This window comes from Chrysochloris asiatica, unplaced genomic scaffold (genome assembly GCF_000296735.1).
Source record: "Chrysochloris asiatica unplaced genomic scaffold, ChrAsi1.0 scaffold00123, whole genome shotgun sequence".
NCBI classification, from domain to species: domain Eukaryota; kingdom Metazoa; phylum Chordata; class Mammalia; order Afrosoricida; family Chrysochloridae; genus Chrysochloris; species Chrysochloris asiatica.
This window is the reverse complement of record NW_006408641.1, coordinates 7,641,846-7,663,858: the sequence shown is the minus strand read 5'-3', so window position 1 is coordinate 7,663,858 and position 22,013 is coordinate 7,641,846. Positions and strand designations below refer to the sequence as shown.

Genomic DNA, 22,013 nt, shown 5'->3' with positions numbered 1-22,013 from the left:
TTGATACATTAAACACTAAAGACCGAAGACCAGAAGAGTTGTGGGATGACATCAAGAACATCATACAGGAAGAAAGCAAAAGTCATTAAGAAGACAAGATCTTTTCACATAATTATCACAGAATTTACAGTAAAACATTAAAAAAAAACAGATGTCAGTTTGAGGACTCAGGTGCAAAAAAAGAAATGTGTATAGACATTTAAACAAAAAATAACTAAGCTGACCATGTATTTTCAGCTTCTCACCATTGCCTCCTCAAATTTTCCTACTGGACTAGAAATCTTACTTCCATCTTTGTTCTTGCCACTGACTCTGAATAGCTTTTTCCCTGCCCAGAGGTATTTGTACTTTAATACAGAGAAAATCAAAGACAAAAGAATGGCTCTTCACTAATAGGAATACAGGAAACAGAGATTAAGGGCAGAACTTTTGGAGCTGAGTGTCTTCATGTGCCTGAAATCTTATCACGTAAACGTGGGTGCCCTCTGAGCCACTTCCCCAGGTCTGCCGACCAGATACACAGCATCCAAGTGCTCCTTTGCATGCCCCAAGGATATAAAAATATCAAAGATAAGGCTCTGCCTCAATTTAAAAATGCCAGAAATATATATTCATCTTCTATACTTTTGCTATAACATTGAATGGAAGGACACCTTTTGGGACTTGACTGTCTCTTCACATGATATTTTGAACATATAACCATGTATTTTATGTTGTTATTAATTTCTCATATTATTCCTATTGGGTGATATGACATTTATTCCAAAAAGAGTTATTGCTTGCCCACCAAATGCCAGATATTGGCAAGGGGTTTGAAACATAAAGGTCATTAGTAATAATGTTGTTGTTGTTTTTGTTGTGAAGTGTCATCAAGTTGGTTCTGACCACAGTGACCCTGTATAGGGTTTCTGAGAAATGACAGGTGAGCTTGAACCACTGACCACTTTGCCAAGCATGATGTTGTTGTCCAAGGACTATATGTCCAAAGTATGAGAGACAAAGTCTTGTCATAGTCACCTTTAAGGAGCAATCCGGCCATACTTCTTCCAAAACATATTTGCTTATTTTTATGGCAGCCCACGGTATTTTCAATATTCTTCACCAACACTATAATTCAAATGAGAGTAACTGTAGCCCTCAATTATCAACTTGCAGGAAACAGGTGCTCATTAGATAGTGGAATGGCTGAGTGTTGGTCTTATTTTATCTAGGTTTTACACTTAGGGACTGTGTGCTCCTTTGAAATACCTCACAGCACCTACTATATTTTGGGAAACAGACCGCATTAGAGACTAAAGACAAAAAAGTACCGTTCAGTGATTTCCAGTTTGTCTTCTTCTGGCAAATTGTGAACAATGGCAGGGACATCTATTGGAAGCATAATTGTGTTGAAGGGATCAGAGCTGTGGAAAAATCAAACATGCAGTCAAAGATAGTAGTTCTAGAGTCTTCATATAATTTCCCAAAGAACTTTGCTAGCATAATGGATGACGAACTGGACTGTTACTGCAAAATCAGCAGTTCAAATCTACCAGTCACTCCATGGGAGAAAGATAGCACTTTCTGTTCCGGTAAAGATTTACAGCCTCGGAAATCCTTACAGATTCATTATGAATCAGAACCAACTCAGTGGCGCACAACCGCCACCACCACCACCACCACCACCACCACCATGTAAATTCCCAAATCATTTAAAAATTATTTTACTACTTGGTGAGGCCTCTACTACTCTGTCCTCTCTCTTTCCTGAAAACTCACTAATGTTTCCTAGAGGCAAAGGCAGGGGCGAGATATCAGGAAAATGTAGACAAATAGAGTATTTCCCAGATTTTAGAAACATAGAATCATTGAATTTTTGAGTTGGTAGGATTTGAAGCAGAGAGTGCTGTGAAAGGGATGGTTGGTGTCAGAATAGGATAAAAAAGGTTGTAGGGTGCAAGCCTGTCTGACCTTTGTTTCATAGGAATCGGCCTTGGGCTCATTTTGAGTTTAATTCTCTTTCCCTGTATGAAACCAGGGGAGGTCAGGCATGGCTCCCACAGGGTTTTAACACAGGACTAAGGAGCTCTGGTAGCGTAGTGGTTACGAATTGGGCTGTGAACCGCAGGGTCAGCAGTTCAAAACTACCAGCTGTTCCATGGGAGAAAGATGAGGCTTTCTGCTCCCGTAAAGATTTACAGCCTAGGAAACCCTGTACAGGGTCGCTATGAGTTGGAACTGACTCCACGGCACATAACAACAACAACAACAACATACACTTCTGAAGGCTGGTGTCTCCATCTTTCTAATTGTTGTTAAGTGCCGTTGAATCAGTTCCGACCCATAGTGACCCTGTATAAAGTTTCTGAGGGCAGCTGGTGAGCTTGAACCGCTGACCTTGCAGTTCAAACAGCTTCTCAGTCTGGTGCATTAACCCACAGTACCATACCAGGACTCTCCAGTCTTTGGTTTACACATCAAAATGGCAGATCATGTTCCTTTTAAATGTCCTTTGAGCTTTGGGAACATGAAGCCTCAGTTTGTTGAAACATTTCAATTTGTATTCCATCAATTCCTGGAGTCTTGTTTTAAGCCAGTGCCTTCAGTGCAGCTTAGACTTCTTCCTTCAGTGCCATGAGTTCTTGATCATATGCTACCTCTTCAAATGGTTGAACAACAACCACTTCTTTTTGGTACAGTGATTCTGTATTCCTTCCATTTTCTATTGATGCTTCCTGCAGCAATCAATATTTAGTTCATAGAATCCTTCAATATCTCAAGTCAAAGACTGATTGTTTTCTTCACTTTTTTCATCTTGATAAATGTTGAGTGTGTTCTTCTCCTTTGGTTTTTGAACTCCAGGCCTTTGTACATTTCATTATACTATTTTACTTTGTGTTTTTGAGTTACCCTTTGAAATTTTCTGTTCAGTTCTTTTACTTCATCATTCTTCCAGCTGTTTTAGCTTCTCTGTGCTCAAGAGCAATTTTACAATCTCTTCTGACATCCACTTTAGTGTTTTCCCTATTTTTTTAATGATCTTTTGCTTTCTTCCTGTATGATATTCTTGATGTCATCCACTACTCTTCTAGTATTCAGTCATTAGCATCAAATCTGTTCTTGACCAATTCCAGTCCATTTCAGCTCAGTGTTGTTGTTAAGTACCATGGAACTGGTTCCAACTCATAGCGACCCTGCACAGGGTTTCCGAGGCTGTAAATCTTTACGGGAGCAGAATGCCTCATCTTTCTCCCGTGGAACTGCTGGTAGCTTTGAACTGCTGACCTTGACGTTGGCAGCCCGACTCATAACCACTACGCTACCAGAGCTACTATTGATTTTTATGTATTCCATTTCATTTTTTACAACTTCCAATTTTTATAGATCCATACTTTGTACATCCCATGTTTCAATTACTAATGGATATTTGTAGCTGCTTCTCATTTTGAGTTGTGTCCCATCAGCAAATGAAGGTCATTATGGTCAGCTCTACTTTGAGTAGGCAGCTCTGGTCCATCTTCTGGTGCTACGTCTGACAATCTTCCACAGCTATTCATAGTGTTTTCATCTTCTGGTGCTGTATCTAACAATGTTCTCATGCTGTTCATAAGATTTTCAGTGGCTAATCATTCAGAAATAGTCTGCTTCTATTTCTTCTTAGTCTGTCTTAGTCTGGAAGCTCTGATGAGACCTGTCCACCATGGGTAATCTTGCTGGTATTTAAAATATCATTGGCATAGTGTCTATCATCACAACACCCTCGCCACTGTTAGTTTGACAGTACAACAAGCTAACAGATAAAGTGGTGGTTTTCAATAGTGGTCACATACAATATTTGTCCTTTTGTGACTGAAAAATTTCACTCAGCATAATGTCCTCCAGGTTCATCCATGTTGTGAGGTGTTTCACAGATTCATCATTATTATTCAATGTTGAGTTGTATTTGAATCACGGTTACCAATTTGATCCCATATATATAGTTCTAAATGGATCCTAGTGGGTTACGAGTTGGGCTGCTCACCTCAGGGTCAGCAGTTGGAATCTACTAAGTGCTCCATGGGAGAAGGATGAGGCTTTCTGCTCCTGTAAAGATTTACAGCCTCGGAAACCCTGTACAGAGTTGCTATGAGTTAGAACTGACTCCACGCCACACAACTACCACCACCATATACTTCTTAGAGATTAATGCTCAAGGCAGATATTTTTTACTAGTTAACCTAAACTATAGTTTGGCTTTAAGAAGACTTTGGATGATATTTTTGGTTTAAGATTTAAAGATGACCTCAGGTTTCATGACAACTCAAGTCAGGTTGGCTGGGCCTCATTATGTATCACCGGTGCTGAATAAAGGCTACAACTCATGATCATCATTTGAGAATAGCACACACATTTCTTTACCTGTAATTCATTTAACCATAATTATAAAGTGTGGCACTGTAGTGATAAGCAATGGACTGCAAGGTTGGTTTGAACCTCAAGGTCACTGGCTCAAACCCACCAGCCACTCCTCAAAAACCCTATACAGGGTCACTCTGAGTTGAAACTGATTCAACAGTACTTAACAACAAACAACAACAATAAGAAAAATGGGCTAAAGAAGCACATTCAAGTGCTTGTTGTTAAGTGCCATTGAGTCAGTTCCAACCCATAGCAACCCTGTATAGGGATCCCGAGGAGCGGCTAGTGAGCTTGAACTGCTGATCTTGTGGTTCAAACTGATCTTGCAGTCCAGCACATTAACCCACAGCACCACACCAGGACTTCAGAAAAATACAACACTGGCTTAGGAGAGGATTATTGGCTGGGCAGACAGAGTACTCAAGAAAGTCATAGGCTACTTGTTGGATGAATTCCCGGTGTGGTGCTGTAGGAATAGCACTGGACTGTGAACCAAAAGGTTACCAGTTCACATCCACCAGCTGCTCCTCAAAAAACCTATACAGGGTCCCTCTGAGTTGGAACTGACTTGCGAGCACTTAACAACAACAACTTGTTTGATATCTACGGATATCAAATTTTAAAAGGTGTGGTTACTCTATATTTCTTCTTTTGTTGGTCTAACAATATTTTCATTTGCCCATTGTGGGCTATATCTGTAGCAGAGTTGTATCCATGGGATTCCCAATCAATACCAGGTCATGGCATGAGAGAGCAGTGGACCCTTTAGGATTGGATATGGAATGTGTAAATGACCGATCTGTGCAACCAGGGGGAAACAACTAGCAAATTAAAAAAAAAAAAAAAATTGTGAATCTCTCAGCTGAATTATATGGATTAGCTGTCTACTTTTACTGAAGAATTGCCAATTAGTCAATTGTGCTGTTCATTTTTAAAAACATGCCTTAATTAAGACAATTTTAAAATACGAAAATCTGTAATACATCATCACATATCTCTGATTAGCCATCATCCCTCATATAGAAAGAATGTGAGGTGACACATTATTGGCATTCAGCTTGTCAGGGTCATAGCCCGGGAGGCATCATGCCTCCATGAAAGAACTAGCTGAGCTGACTTACCTCCACGACGTCTCTGTCTTAGAAGTGTCGGGCAGAGAGGACAGAACCAGTGGCTGGAACTTCTTCCAGTGCATTATGCCAGGGATAATGTCCTGTAGTAAAAGCCAGCACAGAACACTGTAAGGGTACTGGTTAGTACCAGACACTGTAAGGGAAAATCTAGCCAGAACTTCTATTTTATTCAGTGGGATACTTTTCAGTCTTAAAAGCTTAACTCTAAAATTTATAATTTTATCAACTTTGATTTAATTTTTCTAAAACCAAAAGACAGTGACACCAGCTAAGGACATTAAACAAGGCAACACAGAATTACAGGAGGGATAAAGACGAGTATGTTCCTCCTTCATCAGGCAATCAGTCATGTTGTTATTGTTGTTAAGTGCTGTCCACTCACAGTGACCCTGTATAGGGTTTCTGAGGCTCTAAATCTTTGCAGGAACAGAAAGGCTCATCTTTTTCCTGTGAGTGGCTGGTGGGTTCAAACTGCTGACCTTGTGGTTTGCAGTCTAGTGCTAACATAGTAGAGTTTAAGTTCTCAGAATTTGGTTTGCTGAAGGCTGCAGTTTACAGTGATAGTTTTAACTTTATTTTCAGCTGTGACATAAATGCAGCTTCCATTTGAATTCTTTCTGACCACTAACCAGCAATGTAAAATGTTTTGCCCTCAGACGGAGCATCTGTAAGCAGACTACAGATTTCCCTAGCCAGCCCAGGGAGGGGCAGTCTTGCTTTCAGGGACTTGCCTGGGCATACCCTTAATGAATATCATGGTACCCAGACCACATGGTCATGAGTCATTCCTGACAAAGATGGCCAGATTTGACCCCAGAGTCAATTCTGTAAGCTTTTCTAATTTGCAATAGTGAATATGCACTAATCATGGTACTTTTCCTACTTCCTTAAGCCCACCTTCGACAGTGATGAATTGGTTTTGCGACAGTTTCCTTTATAATTAAGGTCGTGAAATCTTTAGACACCAGGAAGGCCTCATACTGATAGGCTCCTTCATTTGTATGATTTATTTTGTATAAGACTTTATAAAGGTTCCCTGCAGAATATATTTGAATTTGGGTGTTTTTTTTCTCCCTAGAACAGGCACATACCCTAGTGATGAAGGGCAGATTTGACTTTGCAACGGTTTTGATGATGTGTGAACACAATGCCAGTGCACTGTTCTCTGAGGATGACTAGTTCATCAGACACTGCTCCCGACCAGGGGAAATGTAAGTGCAAACGGGAGGCCCGGTGCAGGATGGCACTGTCAGCTCTGTGACATTCAGGGTGCACTGGGCACTGATGGGAAAGGCAGCAGGATCCTGAAGGGCCAAATTAATGAGCCTGGAGCTGCTCCTGTTGAAAGCAAGGACCCACTGCAGGCTTTCAAGTAGGAAAATGGCAAGGTCCGATTGGTTTCTTGGGAAGATTTCTATACAGGGTCAACCATAGCAGTTTGGTCATGGGGAGGAGCAGTGGGGGCAGATTCACGTACTGTGTAAGAGGGAGATTCCAGTGGGAATCAGATATAGGGAATGAAGGGGAGTGATGGCTCATGGGTGACAGAGAAAACTGCACAAGGAGACAGACAACTATGTACTATAGGAAGAGTGGGCCAATTTGGGTATGATCAGTAGAAAAGGGCAAAGTTTGGGATGTTTTGTTTGCAGGGGTCTGAAAGCAGTCCCCAAGGGATGTCCTGGAGTAGCTTAATTCCTCCTTGGGCAAGGAGAAATTCTTTGGAGCTACTTCCCCTACAGTGCATTTGTCACATCACTACCTTGTCCGTCCCTGATGTTTCTACGCTTGGTGGAGCCAAAGAAAGAAGAGGTCAACAGACCATGGGGTCATGCAGGCCATGTGACCATACTGACATGGTTGAAATATGAATAAAATGAACCTGAGGAGTAATCTTCAAGGGGAAAAAGAGTAAGGCTGTTGCAAAAGAGCAACACATGGTGAGGGATGGGTAGTCAGGTTAGAGGCGAAGTGTCACTTATGTCTAGCCCCTTGGACTGGCTGGTGGTATGAGTGCATGCTACTGTGGGACTGCAGTTGTTCCTATTCTGCAGCTTAATTCCAGCTGTGACCCCTCAACCCTCACCGCCTTCTCCTCCTTGACAGCATTACCGTGTGATGGAGAAACTGCTTTTGGGTGAGAGGAATGCTGGACCCATCATGGAGCTCTTTGGTGAACTTGTACTTGGGGTGAGGGCAGAGATGGTAGTCTATTATGGTTTCTTGGTAGGTCAGAGGGTGCATCACAGGGAACAATCCAGGGCTGGGATTCTACAGTGCAGAGAGAAAAAAGTTAAGATTATGTTTGTTTACCATAAGGCAGGCTGGTGTGACTATATAGGATAAGCACTGGACTGCGAACCACAGGTCGGTAGTTCAAACCCACTAGCTGCTCCTTGGAAGCCCTCTACAGAGTTGCTATGAGTTTGAATGGACTCAATGGCACTTAACAACAATAAAACCAGGCATAGAAAAGGCACCAGGCAGTATTTTCCATGGTCCCCTGGCATTATCATCTTGTTTGAAGAAGAGAAGCAGAGAGGCAGTGGTATCTTCAATTCGGCAGGGTTTTTAAGTGTCACAAGCATTCGTAAATGCCATTTTTACCAGTTTAAGAGCATCATGAGATGGTATGAGGATTTATTAAGTTCACTTGAAAACAAGTATAACTGGAATGATAGTGTAAAAAGGCTTAAGTATTTGTTTCTGAATTTGATGGATTAGGGGAATTATTAAATAAGCAAACTGGCTTTAAAATGCAAGTAAGCTCCTGGTTTTGAAAACGAAATTAGCCTCTTAAAACACTTTAAAGAGAAGACAAAGACAAGGATGACATTTGATAAATCAGAAAATGTCAACATTTAATGATGTTTTGGTAATGCTAATTTAGGAAGGCTCCATTTGGATGCAGTATCTGTTTTTTAGGGAGATCCTGTTTATTTACCAATTTTCCAGCAAACTGATGGAGGCACAAAGCAATTATATAAAAATACTAAAATATAAAGCTTTTAATGTTCCTTCTAAAGCTTTTACAACAAAAAACTTATTCTTGTACCAAACAATAGTACAAATAGCTTTTCTCCCTCACAGTTTTCAATTACAGATGTTTAAGAACCACAGAGCTGAGGTTTTGTTTTGTAATTTGCTTCTTTGTATGATTTTTTAAAACAACAACAACAAAAAAATTCCAGATGGTCTATGGAAACCCAATCTCACTGTTAAGAAACAACCTAAAGGAAATGAAGCTGGGAGGCAGAGCCTGGATGTTATGCACTTAAATGTGTTAGTTAGTGAAGAACACAGGAAAGACTGTATGCTCTGGTATAGGGAGGCAGATCGCAGCTAGGGCTAAGATGAGAGTCTGGGAAAGATGAGGAGCTAGCTCTTGACTGAATTCATGGACATGAAAGAAGAAGGAAGGTAGGGAGGCACTAGTGTTCATTGAGGGGATTCATGATGCTCACAGTAATGTAGAAAAAACCATACACCTCAGTGACTCCTTGCTGTTGAAGATGAATGAAGGTATATATGTAAGAAAATAGTATGAAAGGGGACAGGGCTGGCTGTGTAAATGGGGGTGGTAATGGAGCCAAGGGGCACAACATGAAGGGAAGGGAAATTTGGCCTATGACCATCAAGTCTCCTACACTGACCATGTGAAGCTGGTTAGCTCTACTGATCTGCTTTGGGTCGAGTATGATACATTTTTGGAAATAGCAATATCATTGTCTCTAATGGTTTTAGATCTTCCTGAGTGTCCATTGTTACCAGAAGTAACATTATGTTTATATTAATTTTTATTCTGCTTTAAGTAATGTATGTATATAGTAACAACTCACCAAGGCTGGAAGAAAACATTGTTTGTTGTTCACTTGTCATGAAAAGCACTGTTGTTGTTGTTAAGTGCCGCCGAGTTGGTTCTGACCCATAGTGATCCTGTATAGGATTTCCAAGGAGTGACTGATGAGCTTGAACCACTGACCTTATGATTCAAACTACTTTATGCAGTCTAGTGCATTAACCCACAGTGCCACACCAGGACTTCAAAAATGTATGAAGAAAACATTGACAGAATTGAAGGGAGAAATAGGTAGCTCTACAACCACAAGGTTGGTTTGACACCACAAAAATACATTAGGCCAATATCTCTTATGAAAACAGATGCAAAAGTCCTCAACAAAATACCAGAAAGCTGAATCCAACAGCATATTAAAAGGTTAATACCTTCTGATCAAGTGGTATTTATCCCAGGAAAACAAGGATGGTGCAACATAACAAAATCAATGTAATACTCTACATTTGTAGAACCAAGGAAATGAACCACATGTCTCAATTTATGCAGAAAAAACATATGACAAAATCCAATACTGTTTCTTGATAAAAACACTCAACAAAGTAAAAGTAGAAGGGAATTTCCTCAAGATGATAAAGGACATTTCTAAAAAATCCACAGCTAATATCATACTCAATGGTGAAAGAATAAAAAATTTTGCCTTCAGACTAGGCTGTAGACAAGGATGCCCATTAACACCACTGCTATTTAACATGGTACTGAAGGTTCTAGGAAGATAAATTAGGCAAGAACAAGAAGTAAAAAGTATCCAAGTTAGGAAAAAAGTAGAAAAAGAACTATATTCACAGATGACATGACCCTATACATAGAAAATCCCAAAGAATTCACAAGAAAGCGACTCGAGATAATAAAGAAATTCAACAAAGTTGCAGGATAGAAGATCAACATTAAAAAATCAGTTGTATTTCCTTACACTAGCAACGAGTAATCCCAGAAGGAAATTAAAAAAAAAAAAAAAAAAAGAATTTCATTTACAATAGCATGGAGAGGAATAAAATACCTAGGAGTAGATTTAACTAAGGAGGGGAAAGATTTGTACACTGAAACTACAAAACATTGCTGAAAACCTAAATAAATGGAAAGACATCCTATGTTTATACATTGAAAAACTTCATGTACTACATATGATTAGAAAATATCATAAAGCTACTGTCATAAAAATAAGTACTGCAATTGTTAAAGGATAAAAACATTGATAGCCTACAAACTGTAAGTGTTGAAAAGGAACTTCAATGATGAGTTATCATTTGACACTCGAAATTCCAGAGAGAGAAAATTCTGAATTAACAATGATGTTTTCTTATAAACTAATAGATGAAATTAAGGAATATTGAACAAAAGCTTCTTCCAATTGTAACTTACAAAAACATAAAGTGGATTATACTCTGGAGACTTGGCCAAGGCTTCTGGGGGCTTCATGTTCAAGACTGAGGTCTTGTTTGAGAGCTGAGGTGTAGAGTCCTGTTTTGGAAGAGCTACGATGGTGGTGACTTCATCCTGTAAAAGGACCAAGAAGAACAGGCATTAGTCTTGATGCCAGGACAAGAGGGAAAATGGAGAGTGACTCTTGAAGGTGGGGATGGGTTACCTCAGCCCCCTGCTTCAGGGTTCGAGCAAGCTTCTCAGGTTTATAACTTGTTGAAGACTCCTGGACAGAGAAGGGTTGGTAGCCCATGAGTTTGTACTGTTGAGGAACCTGGGGTGAAAAAAGGCAACTTACTGAAAATCCTTAGAAGCTCACTACCATTTTCAAGCATCACTATAAAGACTGATGATACCTAAATGGGGTTGGTAGACTCTACTTCAAAACAACAGCATTTCTGAGCCACCTGATGGTAAAAATAAAATAAGTAGCATGTTGTAACTTCATATTGGAGCAATGACTAATTTTGACTTAGCACTAAACAGTGTGGCACTGTAGGATAAGTGCAGGACCACAAGGTTGGTTTGAACCACAAGGTTGGGGCATTCAAACTCACCAGTAGCTCTTCAGAAACCCTATACTGGGTCACTATGAGTCAGAACCAACTCAATGGTACTTCACACCAACAAGCCTTGTTCTGAATCCCCCCTGGTATGCTCCCCTACCACATAGCCTAACAGCAGATCTACATCAAACACTGGTTTCCCAATGAAAAATAGTTACATTTTGAAAACCACAAGTGGGTATATACCTTAGGAAAGGCTATCTAACTCTTATTCACTGGATCCTGTGTTTTTACCGAAAGTTACATACTTAGTTCAGATAGCTTCATGTATGCATGCATATATATAATATATCCAGAGCAAAGTTATTGGTTCTCATAAGCCACATTAGGAAAAAAAGAAATACAATTCACAGATGCAATAAAATAACAGCAGAAAATTATACTCAATTATAATCTGAATTATTATCATCTAAACAGAACAAAATTAATTGAATAATACAATTGAAATGTGATACTATTTTGTTTGCTTCAGAAGAAACCCAATTAACAACTATCATGTAACAGATCTGACCTGCAAACTGAGGAAGGAATAAGACTGCTTGATTTGAAATTCTGAAGGCTTTATTGGGACCAGTCCAAGGCCATCCGGAGCCTAAAAGAAGAACATTCAAATAAATGACACATAATCAATCAACACTGAGCGAAAAAGGTTATGGTTCTATCTCCACTACTCTCAAAGTAACCTTTTCTGCCACCACTGTTTTGAGTCCTGGTGTGACACTCTGGATTAATGTGCTGAAATGTAAGATCGGTTTGAACTGCAAGATTGGCAGTTCAAGCCTCACCAGCCACTCCCTGGAAATCCTATCTAGAGTCACTATGAGTAGGAACCAATTCGACAGCACTCAACAACAACAACAAGAACAACAAGTTGCTATTCGATGTGTGGGGGCTCTGAGGTAGCACTGCAATGTCAGCCCCTCCTCTGGGAGGCATTCTATACTCAGTTTCAGGGAGGACCCATAGTTCAGCTGGCGCTGGAAGAACACATAGATGACCTCAACAATGCATCCAAACAACTTTGTTCAAAATGCACAAAGAAAAACCAGCCTGAGAATGAAAACAAAAGACACCTAGTTTTCTTGTCATCTTCTGCCTTAGAAAACTGGTTATTGGAAGTTCTGAAATAATTTGTGAGAAATATTGGACCTTGTTTTCACATAGTTTAGCTACGACTCCTTGTTGATATACTAAAAATTGGGCGAATTCTACTTCTGCTATGAGAATACAGGTAGTCCCCAACTTAGGACAGGGTTCTGTGCCAGCGACTCTGTCATAAGTACATTCTCATGCAAGTTGAATACCTCATTTTAAAAAGTTTTCATTATCATTGCCTTTTATTATCAGTATCTTTATAAATTCAATATTTAATACATCATACATAAAAAATACACAAACAAAAAATGTACTCTGAATGAAGAAGAATTGGACAACACTGACATTTTGTCATTTGCAGTGCTATGTTTGTGGATGATTCTGGATCATTTGGATTATCATGAGGAATGGAGATGGCATTTCTAGTCAGAAAACTGGTGAGAGTTATCTGTATGGTCCTTTTCTTTCTTTCTTCACATATCCTGCAGTAATATCTCACTGTTGACTGAATCGGCCTCTCAACCTTAGCAAAGCAGTCAGTGTTTGGATCCATGTTTTCAAACAACTGAAGTTCCTGATTTAAATCTATATGGCAGTGTTTTGAATAGTACACCATAAAATTTAACATCTGCAAGTGAACACCAGTAAATTATGTGCTGCAATGTTGCATGTAGTACATACATATCACTGTGATAAGATGTACAAAAACCAAAAGCAGACCATCATTAAATGCGGTTCATTTTAGCTTGAACATGCAGTAAATTGAAGGCTACCTGTATACAATTTGAATGGTGCGCTTTGAAGTGCTGTAAATTGTCTAAGACATGAACATGTGTGGAAGTAATGTAGACAATCACTTGCCTGAAGCCTAGGTAGAGAGTTCATGTTTAAAGTCTCTTATGGGAATAAATGATTGGGTTTTCTTGATAAAGCAGGGATTTAACAAGTTAGAAAAAGCACTCTACAAAGTTTCTGTGTTCTTGTTTGATATACAAGATGTTTACTTGTATTTTAATGGCTTTGCAAAGGCATTCAACTGTGTGGGTCTTAACAAACTATGTATAATATTGCAAAAAATGGGAATTCCAAAACACTTAATTGAGGTGGAACCTATACACAGACCAAGAGGAAGTCATTTGAACATAACAAAGGGATACTGCAGGGTTTAAAATCAGGAAAAGTGTGCATCAGGGTTGTATTTTTACTAGGTTCAATCTGTATGCAGAAGACATGATCTGAGAAGTTAGACTATGTGAAGAACATGGCGTCAGGATTGGAGGAAGTCTCATTAGCAACCTGTGATATGCAGAGGACACAACTTTGCTTGTTGGAAGCAAAGAGGACTTGGAGAATTTGCTGATGAGATCAAAGATTACAGCCTTCAGAACAGATTACAAATCAATGTAAATGAAGCAAAAATACTCACTATTGGGCCAATAAGTGACATCTTGATAAAGTAAAGATTGAAATTGCCAAAAATTTCATTTTACTTGGATCTATAATCAACGCTCATGGAAGCAGCAGTCAAGAAATCAAACAGCATATTGCATTGGGCAAATTTGATGCAAAAGACCATCTTCAAGTGTTAAAGAGCAAAGATGTCACTTTCAGGCATGGCGTGGCATCCAGCCATCACATTTGTTGTTGCTGTTAAGTGCCGTCAAGTCGATTCTGACAAAAATTAAATGTTTGACCAAATATAGCAGGCTAATTTTTAAGTTGATAATTTTGAATATCCCACCAATGATGTTATAAATTTTGGCAGAAATAAGGTTCCCCACCCCTGTTGTAGTCCATGAATAATCCCCTTATCCCCACCCTGTAACCATTATAGAATGATTCTTTTATTAAGAAAACATTTTCTGAACTTATTACAAGAGCAGTCTCATAGAATATTTGTTCTTTTGTGATTGACTAATTTCATTCAGCATAATGTTCTCCAGGTGTTTTTCAGATTCATCATTATTCCTCAGTTTTACATAACATTCCATTGTCTGTATGTACCAATGTTTGTGTAACCATTATTCTGTTGATGGGTGTTTAGGCTGTCTCCATCTTTAAAAAAAAAAAATTTTTTTTTAACTTTTTATTGTGAATTGAGTGAAGGTTTACAGAGCAGATCATCAGTTTTACATCCAGCAAATAATATACTGTGCTTCATTATAACGATTGCAATCCCTTCCATGTACCATCAACTAACAATATTTACTTCTGTCTCCTTTAACTCATGCACTCCTCCCTGTGTCTCCTGCTACCTTCATCTTTCCTCTGCCAACCTCCCTCTTGTATAGTGCCTGTCCCATCACCCATGCTAACATGTGTCTAGTCCAAGAATAATTCCTTCTTCTCCCCAACCCCCTCTCCATTACCTCCCTCCCCTCCCCCCAGGTAACCCTCATGTTCTTGTTGTTAAATGCTGTCGAGTTAGTTCTGACACATAGCGACCCTGTATAGGATTTTTAAGAAGCAGCTGGTGAGTTTGAACTGCTGACCTTTCAGTTCAAACTGACCCTCTGGTCCAGTGCTTATCCTAGAGTGCCACACCAGGTGAACCTCATAGACTGTTTCATTTAGCAAGAAAATCTTTTCATAATGTTTTACAAGAGCAGTCTCATACAATATTTGTCCTTTTGTGAATGACAAATTTCATACGTTGTAAGGATAGTATAGGAGCTCTGGTAGTATAGTGGTTATGAGTTGGGCTGCTAATCTCATGATCAGCAATTCGAAACTACCAGCAACTCTGTGGGAGAACGATAAGGTTTCCTGCTCCCATAAAGATGACAGCCTCGGAAAACCTGTACAGGGTCGCTATGAGTTGGAGTTGACTCCATGGCACATAATTACCACCACCACCACTACCACCAATGATAGTATGTCATCAATTTCAAGACATTTCCCAATTTCAAAGAGGCTAAATGTAAACAAAAAGTGGATGTTAGATGGCAGACTAGACAGAAAGTCTGTGCAAACCCTCTACAGTGAGGTTAGGGAAAACCAGACTAGACAGATGCAGAGGATAGTACTAGAACTCTGAACTACAGATGAGGAGATAGAGAGGAGGACTAAGTGCTTACTGGGAAAGAGAGCCAAGCAGATGTGGCAAGAGACAAGGTGACTTCTGAGCTGTGGTGGCCAACCAGATCTGCTGCAGCCAAAGTGAGTGTTTGTGAGTGCCATCAGAGACAATCAAAACGTCTGTTTGTGGTGCATAAACCTATCTGTGGCTTGCAAGGGTGAAAGTGTGATTTTTTTTTTCTTGTTTCCTACATTTCCTAATTACTAGATCTGATTCCAGACCTGGGGGGTTGCCCCATTCTCCTGAGCAAAAGATAGAGATTTGCTGAGCCAGGTCCTATCTTCTTGGTTTCTCTCTTTGCTCTTCAACTCTCAGGGCTGGTTCTCAGGAGTTAGAAGGGGCTCAGTGTTTGGGTGCAGGGCTGGGAAGGACCAAGCCCAGTATACCAGGATGTATTAGGACAATACAGATAGCAGTTGGTGACTTCTGGTTCCCCACTGGCCACAGTTCTCTTGGGACCTCCGGAGGAGGCAAGGGCTGAGACTAGGTTGGGGTGTGCTTTGGTATCTGCCCCACCTCCATCTGATGACACCTGGCCCTGAGTCACACGTACCAACTCGTTGGAGGTCTGAGGAGGACTGTAGGATGGGAAGGTGAAGGGTAGCACATTGCTGGGTACTACAGAGAACTGGGCAGAATAATCATTTTGACTCATCCCAGGCAGAAAGAGGTATTTGGTGGGACTCTCTTCTATAGGTAAAAAAACAAAAACAAAAACAAAAATACTTTTAGAGGTTTCCTGAAGTGTTTTTATGTAAAGTCACCATCTTGCCACATACCAGTTCATTTACAACATGCCATTTCAAAAAGAACACACACACATACACATACACACATGAGAGCCAATAAACAAGTATTGCTACTGAGGTAGCTCATACATTCATGGGTTAATCCATACAAAACATGTTTAAACATGTCTCTGTGCCCAGTGGATGGCAAGTTCTTTCAGCAATATACTTGTCTTAGTCTTGCTACTGCTGCTGTTAAATACCATCAAATCGATTCCGACTCATAGCGACCCTGTATAGGGTTTCTGAGGAGCAGCTGGTGTGTTTGGTACCTTTAAAAAAAGGGGGGCACTGTTTGTGCCATGGAAAAATACATGGATTTTGATGCTGCAGTTAATATAAAAATTTGAACTAAACTCAAGTGGACATCTTCCTAAAAAACTGAAGTTTTGCAACAAGTTTGCACAAATGTTGCCCCACATAAAACAATATTTTTTAGATGGATCAAACATTTTAAGGAAGACAGAGAGGCCAGCTTAGAAGGTAATGGTGACTGTTTTTTTATGATTCTAAAGAAGTAATCTTGATAGATTTTCTCCAAGGACACAGGACGATCATAAGGGCTTATTAGGAAGTTTAAAGAAAATTGAAACAACTGCCCTGGTAAGAAAAAGTCCAGGAAAGTGGCACCAGTGAATATTTATTTTAATCCTCAATGCACTTGCTCATTCTTCAAGGGTAACAGGAGCTGTCCTACAAGAATTTTGTTGGGAAACCTTACCCACTTCACCCTATAGCCCTGATCGTCCCTTCAGACTTCTTTATGTGCCCCAAACTCAAAGAACATTTAAAAGGAACATAATTTGAGTCCCTCAAAGACACCAAAACTTCCATATTGACGTGGTGTAAATTGAAGAATCTTTCAATAATGAACGTCCTTTTTAAAATGTTGAAGAGCAAAGATGTCAACTTGAGGACTAAGGTGCACCTGACCCAAGCCATGGTATTTTCAATAACCTCATATGCATGTGAAAGCTGGACAGTGAATAAGGAAGACCATAGAAGAATTGATGCCTTTGAATTATGATGTTGGAGGAGAATACTGAAAGTGCCATAGGCTGCCAAAAAAACCAAGAGATCCATTTTGGAAGAAGTGCAGCCAAAGTGCTCCTTGGAGGACAAGGTGGCCAAACTTCATCTCTCATACTTTGGACATATTGTCAGGAAGGACCAGTCGCTGGAGAAGGATATCATGTTTGGTAAGGTGGAGGGTCAGAGAAAAAGAGGAAGACCCCCAACAAGATGGATTGGCCAAGTGGCAGCATCGATGGTCTCAAGTATGGCAACAATAGCGAGGTTGGCCCTGGATCAGGCAGTGTTTCATTCTGCTGTGCTTAAGGTTGCTATGGGTCGGTACCGACTTGATGGCACCTAACAACAACAAATTGAAGAATGGGAATTCTTTGGGGAGAAAGTTAGAGAGATGGAAATGCAACCTTCAGAAATGTCTAGACCTAGATGGAGAATATGTTGAGAAACAATACGTTCACACTTTGATATTTTTGTTTAATAAAGGTTGCTATGATTTTATAGCAATACTTTTTGACTTACCCTTGTACATATATATTTTCTTCTTTCATTTTTAGTTCCTCTTTCATTCCTTACCTCAACTCATTCTCCATTAGAAAAATCATTTTACTCTAACTTCTGAAAGCTGTAATTCTTAATGAAAATATCTCTAATGAATACACTTTGTTCTTATCAGAAAAAAAAAAAGTTAAACTAAACATGAAGACATTTCACAGATGTCCACAGGTAATTTGCAGGTCAATTTTAGAATTTTTTTAAATTAGAGTTTTAAAATTAAAACTTAAATACCAGAGACAAAAATAACACGAGAAAAATACAAATAATTAAAATGCTGTTGAATGTTTTTATGAACACAAATACTTAATGATATTGATATGAAGAAAGGAAAGGAAAATGCTGCCTGGGAGTAGGGGGAGGCCTAAGCTGGGCTCAGAGGGTTAGGCTTCAGGGGAAGAGAGGGCCTGGAAGGATCAAAGCTTGCCTGTGAATCCGATTAACATCTATGGGTCGGAAATACATATATTGGGAGAATGGTAGAATATGTTTTAGATGCCAAGAATAAGTTCCCAACAGTCCCAGATAACCTAGGAATCAAAGTGTTGAAATCTCTTTAAATAGCAAACACATGCCCCACAATATGAAATAAAGAACTTTCTGTGCAAATTCTAGGCTGAAATAACACCAGATTCGGTCAGTCAATCAGCAAGTGTAAATGAAGCCAATCCTAGTCTCTCTGGTTTCAGAAGGGTTTGCACATAAAGTAGGAGGAGGTCAGAACCACAGTCAAATTTCACAGATGTTACAATGTGGTCCTGAATCAACTTGTTTATTGCCAACTGTGGAGGTATTTTGGGAAACTTGGCATGAAGGTCTCTATCACGTGATATGACCCCCAGTCTGTGAGATCGCCACATCTTAATCTTCAGAACCTATGAATATGTTACCTTACATAGTAAATGGAACATTGCAGATGTGATAGCATTAAAAATCTAGAGATGTAAAGACTATTCTGGATTACAAGGTGCCTTATAAGATAGAGGCAGGAGGTCTGAATTGGGGATGGCAATGCAATGACAGAGCACAGCTTAGAGTTATGTGAGGAAGGGGTCATGGGCCAAGGGAAGCAGGAAGCTCCTAGAAGCTCAACAAAGCAAGAAAATGGATTCTTTCCTGAACCCTCCAGAAGGACATAGCCCTGCTGATGCCTTGATTTTAGACTTTTGACCTCCAGAATGGAACATCACTAATGTATGCTGACGTGTTAGAGCAGAAATAGGACTCTAAGGCACATCATTTATAGGAATATTTTATCTCTACCAGCTACCTTCCTAATAAGGAAACCTCAGACTTGGAGAAATCATCAGTGTAAGTAAGCATCAGTGTCCTTCACAGATACATTTTACCTGACACCGGTTCTTTCTGATGACCGAACTTCCTCAGTATGGCCTCTCTGTCCATTTCACGAACAAATCCCAGCATATTGAGTAATCGTTGCTGAACCATGACCTGGAATCAAAGTGAATAGGGATTTCAAATTATTAGATGGTACATTCTCATTTAGTCATTGAATTTATTTACTTTCCTTCAACCACAACTGAGGGCTGAGACCCCCAACTCCTAGTCAGTTTGCAGGAAGAGAGACCCCAGGCTGAAGCCGCTAGGACTTCAAGGTCTGGGCTGTGTTGGGTTGCTTGACTGCAAAAAAAAAACTCTGCTATCATCTAGCCTTATTTCAACAAATTTAAAGGCCTGGTTTTCACTTATTTCTAGAGTGGAAAGAATGGATATTTGTATATTACTTCTTTTGGACATGTGTGAATAGTAATGCTAACACTATATTATTTTTGGAGCTGAAGAACCAACTACATGGACGATTCTGTAGAAATATTAACCTGTAAACCTACTGCCATTGAGTCTATTCTGACTTGTAGCGAGTAGAACTGCCCCATAGGGTTTCTGAAGCAAACGGACTCATCTTTTTCCCATGGAGAGTCTAGTGGGTTTGAACTGCTGACCTTATGGTTCTCAGCACAACACTTCACCCACTGCACCATCAAGACTCCTTGTTCTGTAGAAATAGGGCCATGAATTATAGGCACTGATAATTGCGCACCACTGTACTTGGCATTCAGTTCAGATACCACTGAAAGTGAGTGCAACTTGTGTATAAGAGTTGGGGCTATTTTACTCCAGGATTCACATTTCTTCCCATTCTGTGCAAGACTTTCCTTTTACAGAATTATGAAGTGTCTACTTTGTGACCAGGGGTAGCAGTGATTACATGGTAGAATTCTTGCCTTTCATGTGGGAAACCAGGTTTTATTCCTAGTCAGTAGAGCTTTCAGATTAAGAAGAAGACCCGGCAGTTTACTTCTGAAAATCAGCCAATGAAAAACCTTTGGATCACGATGTTCTGATCTACAACCAATCACAGGGATGACACAAGACTGGCAGTGTTTCATTCTGTTGTGCATGGGTTGCCATGAGTTGAGGGCCCAACTCAATGGCAGCTAATGGCAACAATACTCTGTGCCCCATTCTGCTGCATGAGTTGACATTCCAAGTTGATGTGGAGGAGGTGGAGTGACCATAAACACTTGGATAAATAAATAAGTACCATGGAGGAAATGAAAGAAGGTAAATGGATGAGGGCAGGACTGGAGGGGAATCTGGCTAGTGTGATGGCTTGCTGAAGAGGTGATGCTTAACCTGAGACTTGACTGTTGACAAGACGGTGGTGGAAAGATCTTGGGAAGAGAGTTCTGAGCACAGGGAATCAGCAAGTACAAAGACCTTGAGACAGGAACAAAGGAGCTATGTTTAAGGGACAGAGAGAACTCTAGTGTTGTCTTGTATCCTTGATAGAAAATACGTGTTTAAAAATAATTGGTGAGTATAACCAGGGACAAGATATTATCATCTTTACATTTTGAAAAGACCACTCTGGCTGCTATTTGAGGACTGAAAACAAGGAGTGGTCTAGGCAAGAGATGATGGTGGCCTGGGCTGTGGTGGCAGCTGTGGAGATGGCAAGCAGTCATCTGGTTGGGACATATTTGAAAATAGAATTGACAGACTTGCTGTGGCATGTGAGAAAAAGAGGCTGAGCCATCTCAGAACAACACACAATTGCTGACAACATTCTTTTTTAGGTTGGAGTGATTACTCCAGGAGTCCCACTTGTGGCAAGCCAGCCTGCCTAGTCTCTTGCTGTTGTCTGCTCATTTTCAACAGCTGGGTCCTCTACCACCTACTTGACACCGAGTACCATGCGGTCACAGAGTATGCCTAGGCAAAGCCACCTCAGGAGCCCTCGTTCTCTAGGGACCTTCTTGTGGGTGAGCAGCTCACCTAGTAGTGCTCCCTTCTCTCTAATTAGACTGTTCTCACATCATCTGTGAGTACTGCCTGAACATGAACTTCCTTATAAACGTTTACTCGTTTATCTTCACAACAACCCTATGAAGCAGGTATTATTATCTTTAGTGTACAGATCTGGAGTGCCTCATTGGTGTAAACAGTTACCATGCTCAGGTTGAAACAGAATGGTTGGCAGTTCATGTTCACCCAGACGTGTCTCAGACGAAAGGCCTGGTGATTCATTGAAAATGCTATAGAGCAGAGTTCTACTCTGATATGCATGGAGTCACCATAAACTGGGATCAACTTAACAGCAACTGATGTGTTTTTTGTACAGATGAGGAACTTGTATCCCAGAGGTCATGTAACTTATCTAAGGTCCCAAAGCACATAAGCAGCAGCACTAAGAATGAAGCAAGTCTCGCTCCCGATTCCAGGTCTAACCATCAACTTTCCCTTGTTTGATGTGGAGGTCCCAGAAGCCACACTCTAGTGGCAGGGATGAGAGATCTATGGGCAGCATATGATACAAGAGACACAAAGGAGATCCCTAAGTGCTAAATCTTTCAAGGACAGTTTCTTAGAGAAAAGGTAGGCTTGGATTGGATCCAAAAGGCATTTTATTTGGAGGAGAAAGAACAAAACACAGGTTTGTAGTCAGAATGACCATGGCATGGTAGGAAAAAGATGAGGATTGGGACAGTGGGGGGAAATGAAAACAGAACATTTTATTCTGATAACAGAAAGCCACCAGAGGCTAGAAATGTGCCAGGTGGAAGACCAAGGTGGGGCAAAGAAAGTGGCACACTT

General features: G+C 40.1%; 1 protein-coding gene across 1 annotated transcript in view; it reads right to left on the bottom strand.

The window, feature by feature from the left end:
* Positions 1 to 22,013, bottom strand: part of LOC102814613 (primary ciliary dyskinesia protein 1-like) — a 140,079-nt gene that overhangs the window by 14,103 nt on the left and 103,963 nt on the right. The window contains exons 14-21 of the mRNA XM_006868728.1: positions 19,247 to 19,349; positions 16,079 to 16,215; positions 11,863 to 11,943; positions 10,952 to 11,059; positions 10,726 to 10,860; positions 7,623 to 7,781; positions 5,499 to 5,590; positions 1,311 to 1,403 (exon numbers count right to left, since the gene is read on the bottom strand). Coding sequence (XP_006868790.1) covers positions 1,311 to 1,403; positions 5,499 to 5,590; positions 7,623 to 7,781; positions 10,726 to 10,860; positions 10,952 to 11,059; positions 11,863 to 11,943; positions 16,079 to 16,215; positions 19,247 to 19,349 — 908 coding nt within the window. The remainder of the gene's footprint in view (positions 1 to 1,310; positions 1,404 to 5,498; positions 5,591 to 7,622; positions 7,782 to 10,725; positions 10,861 to 10,951; positions 11,060 to 11,862; positions 11,944 to 16,078; positions 16,216 to 19,246; positions 19,350 to 22,013) is intronic.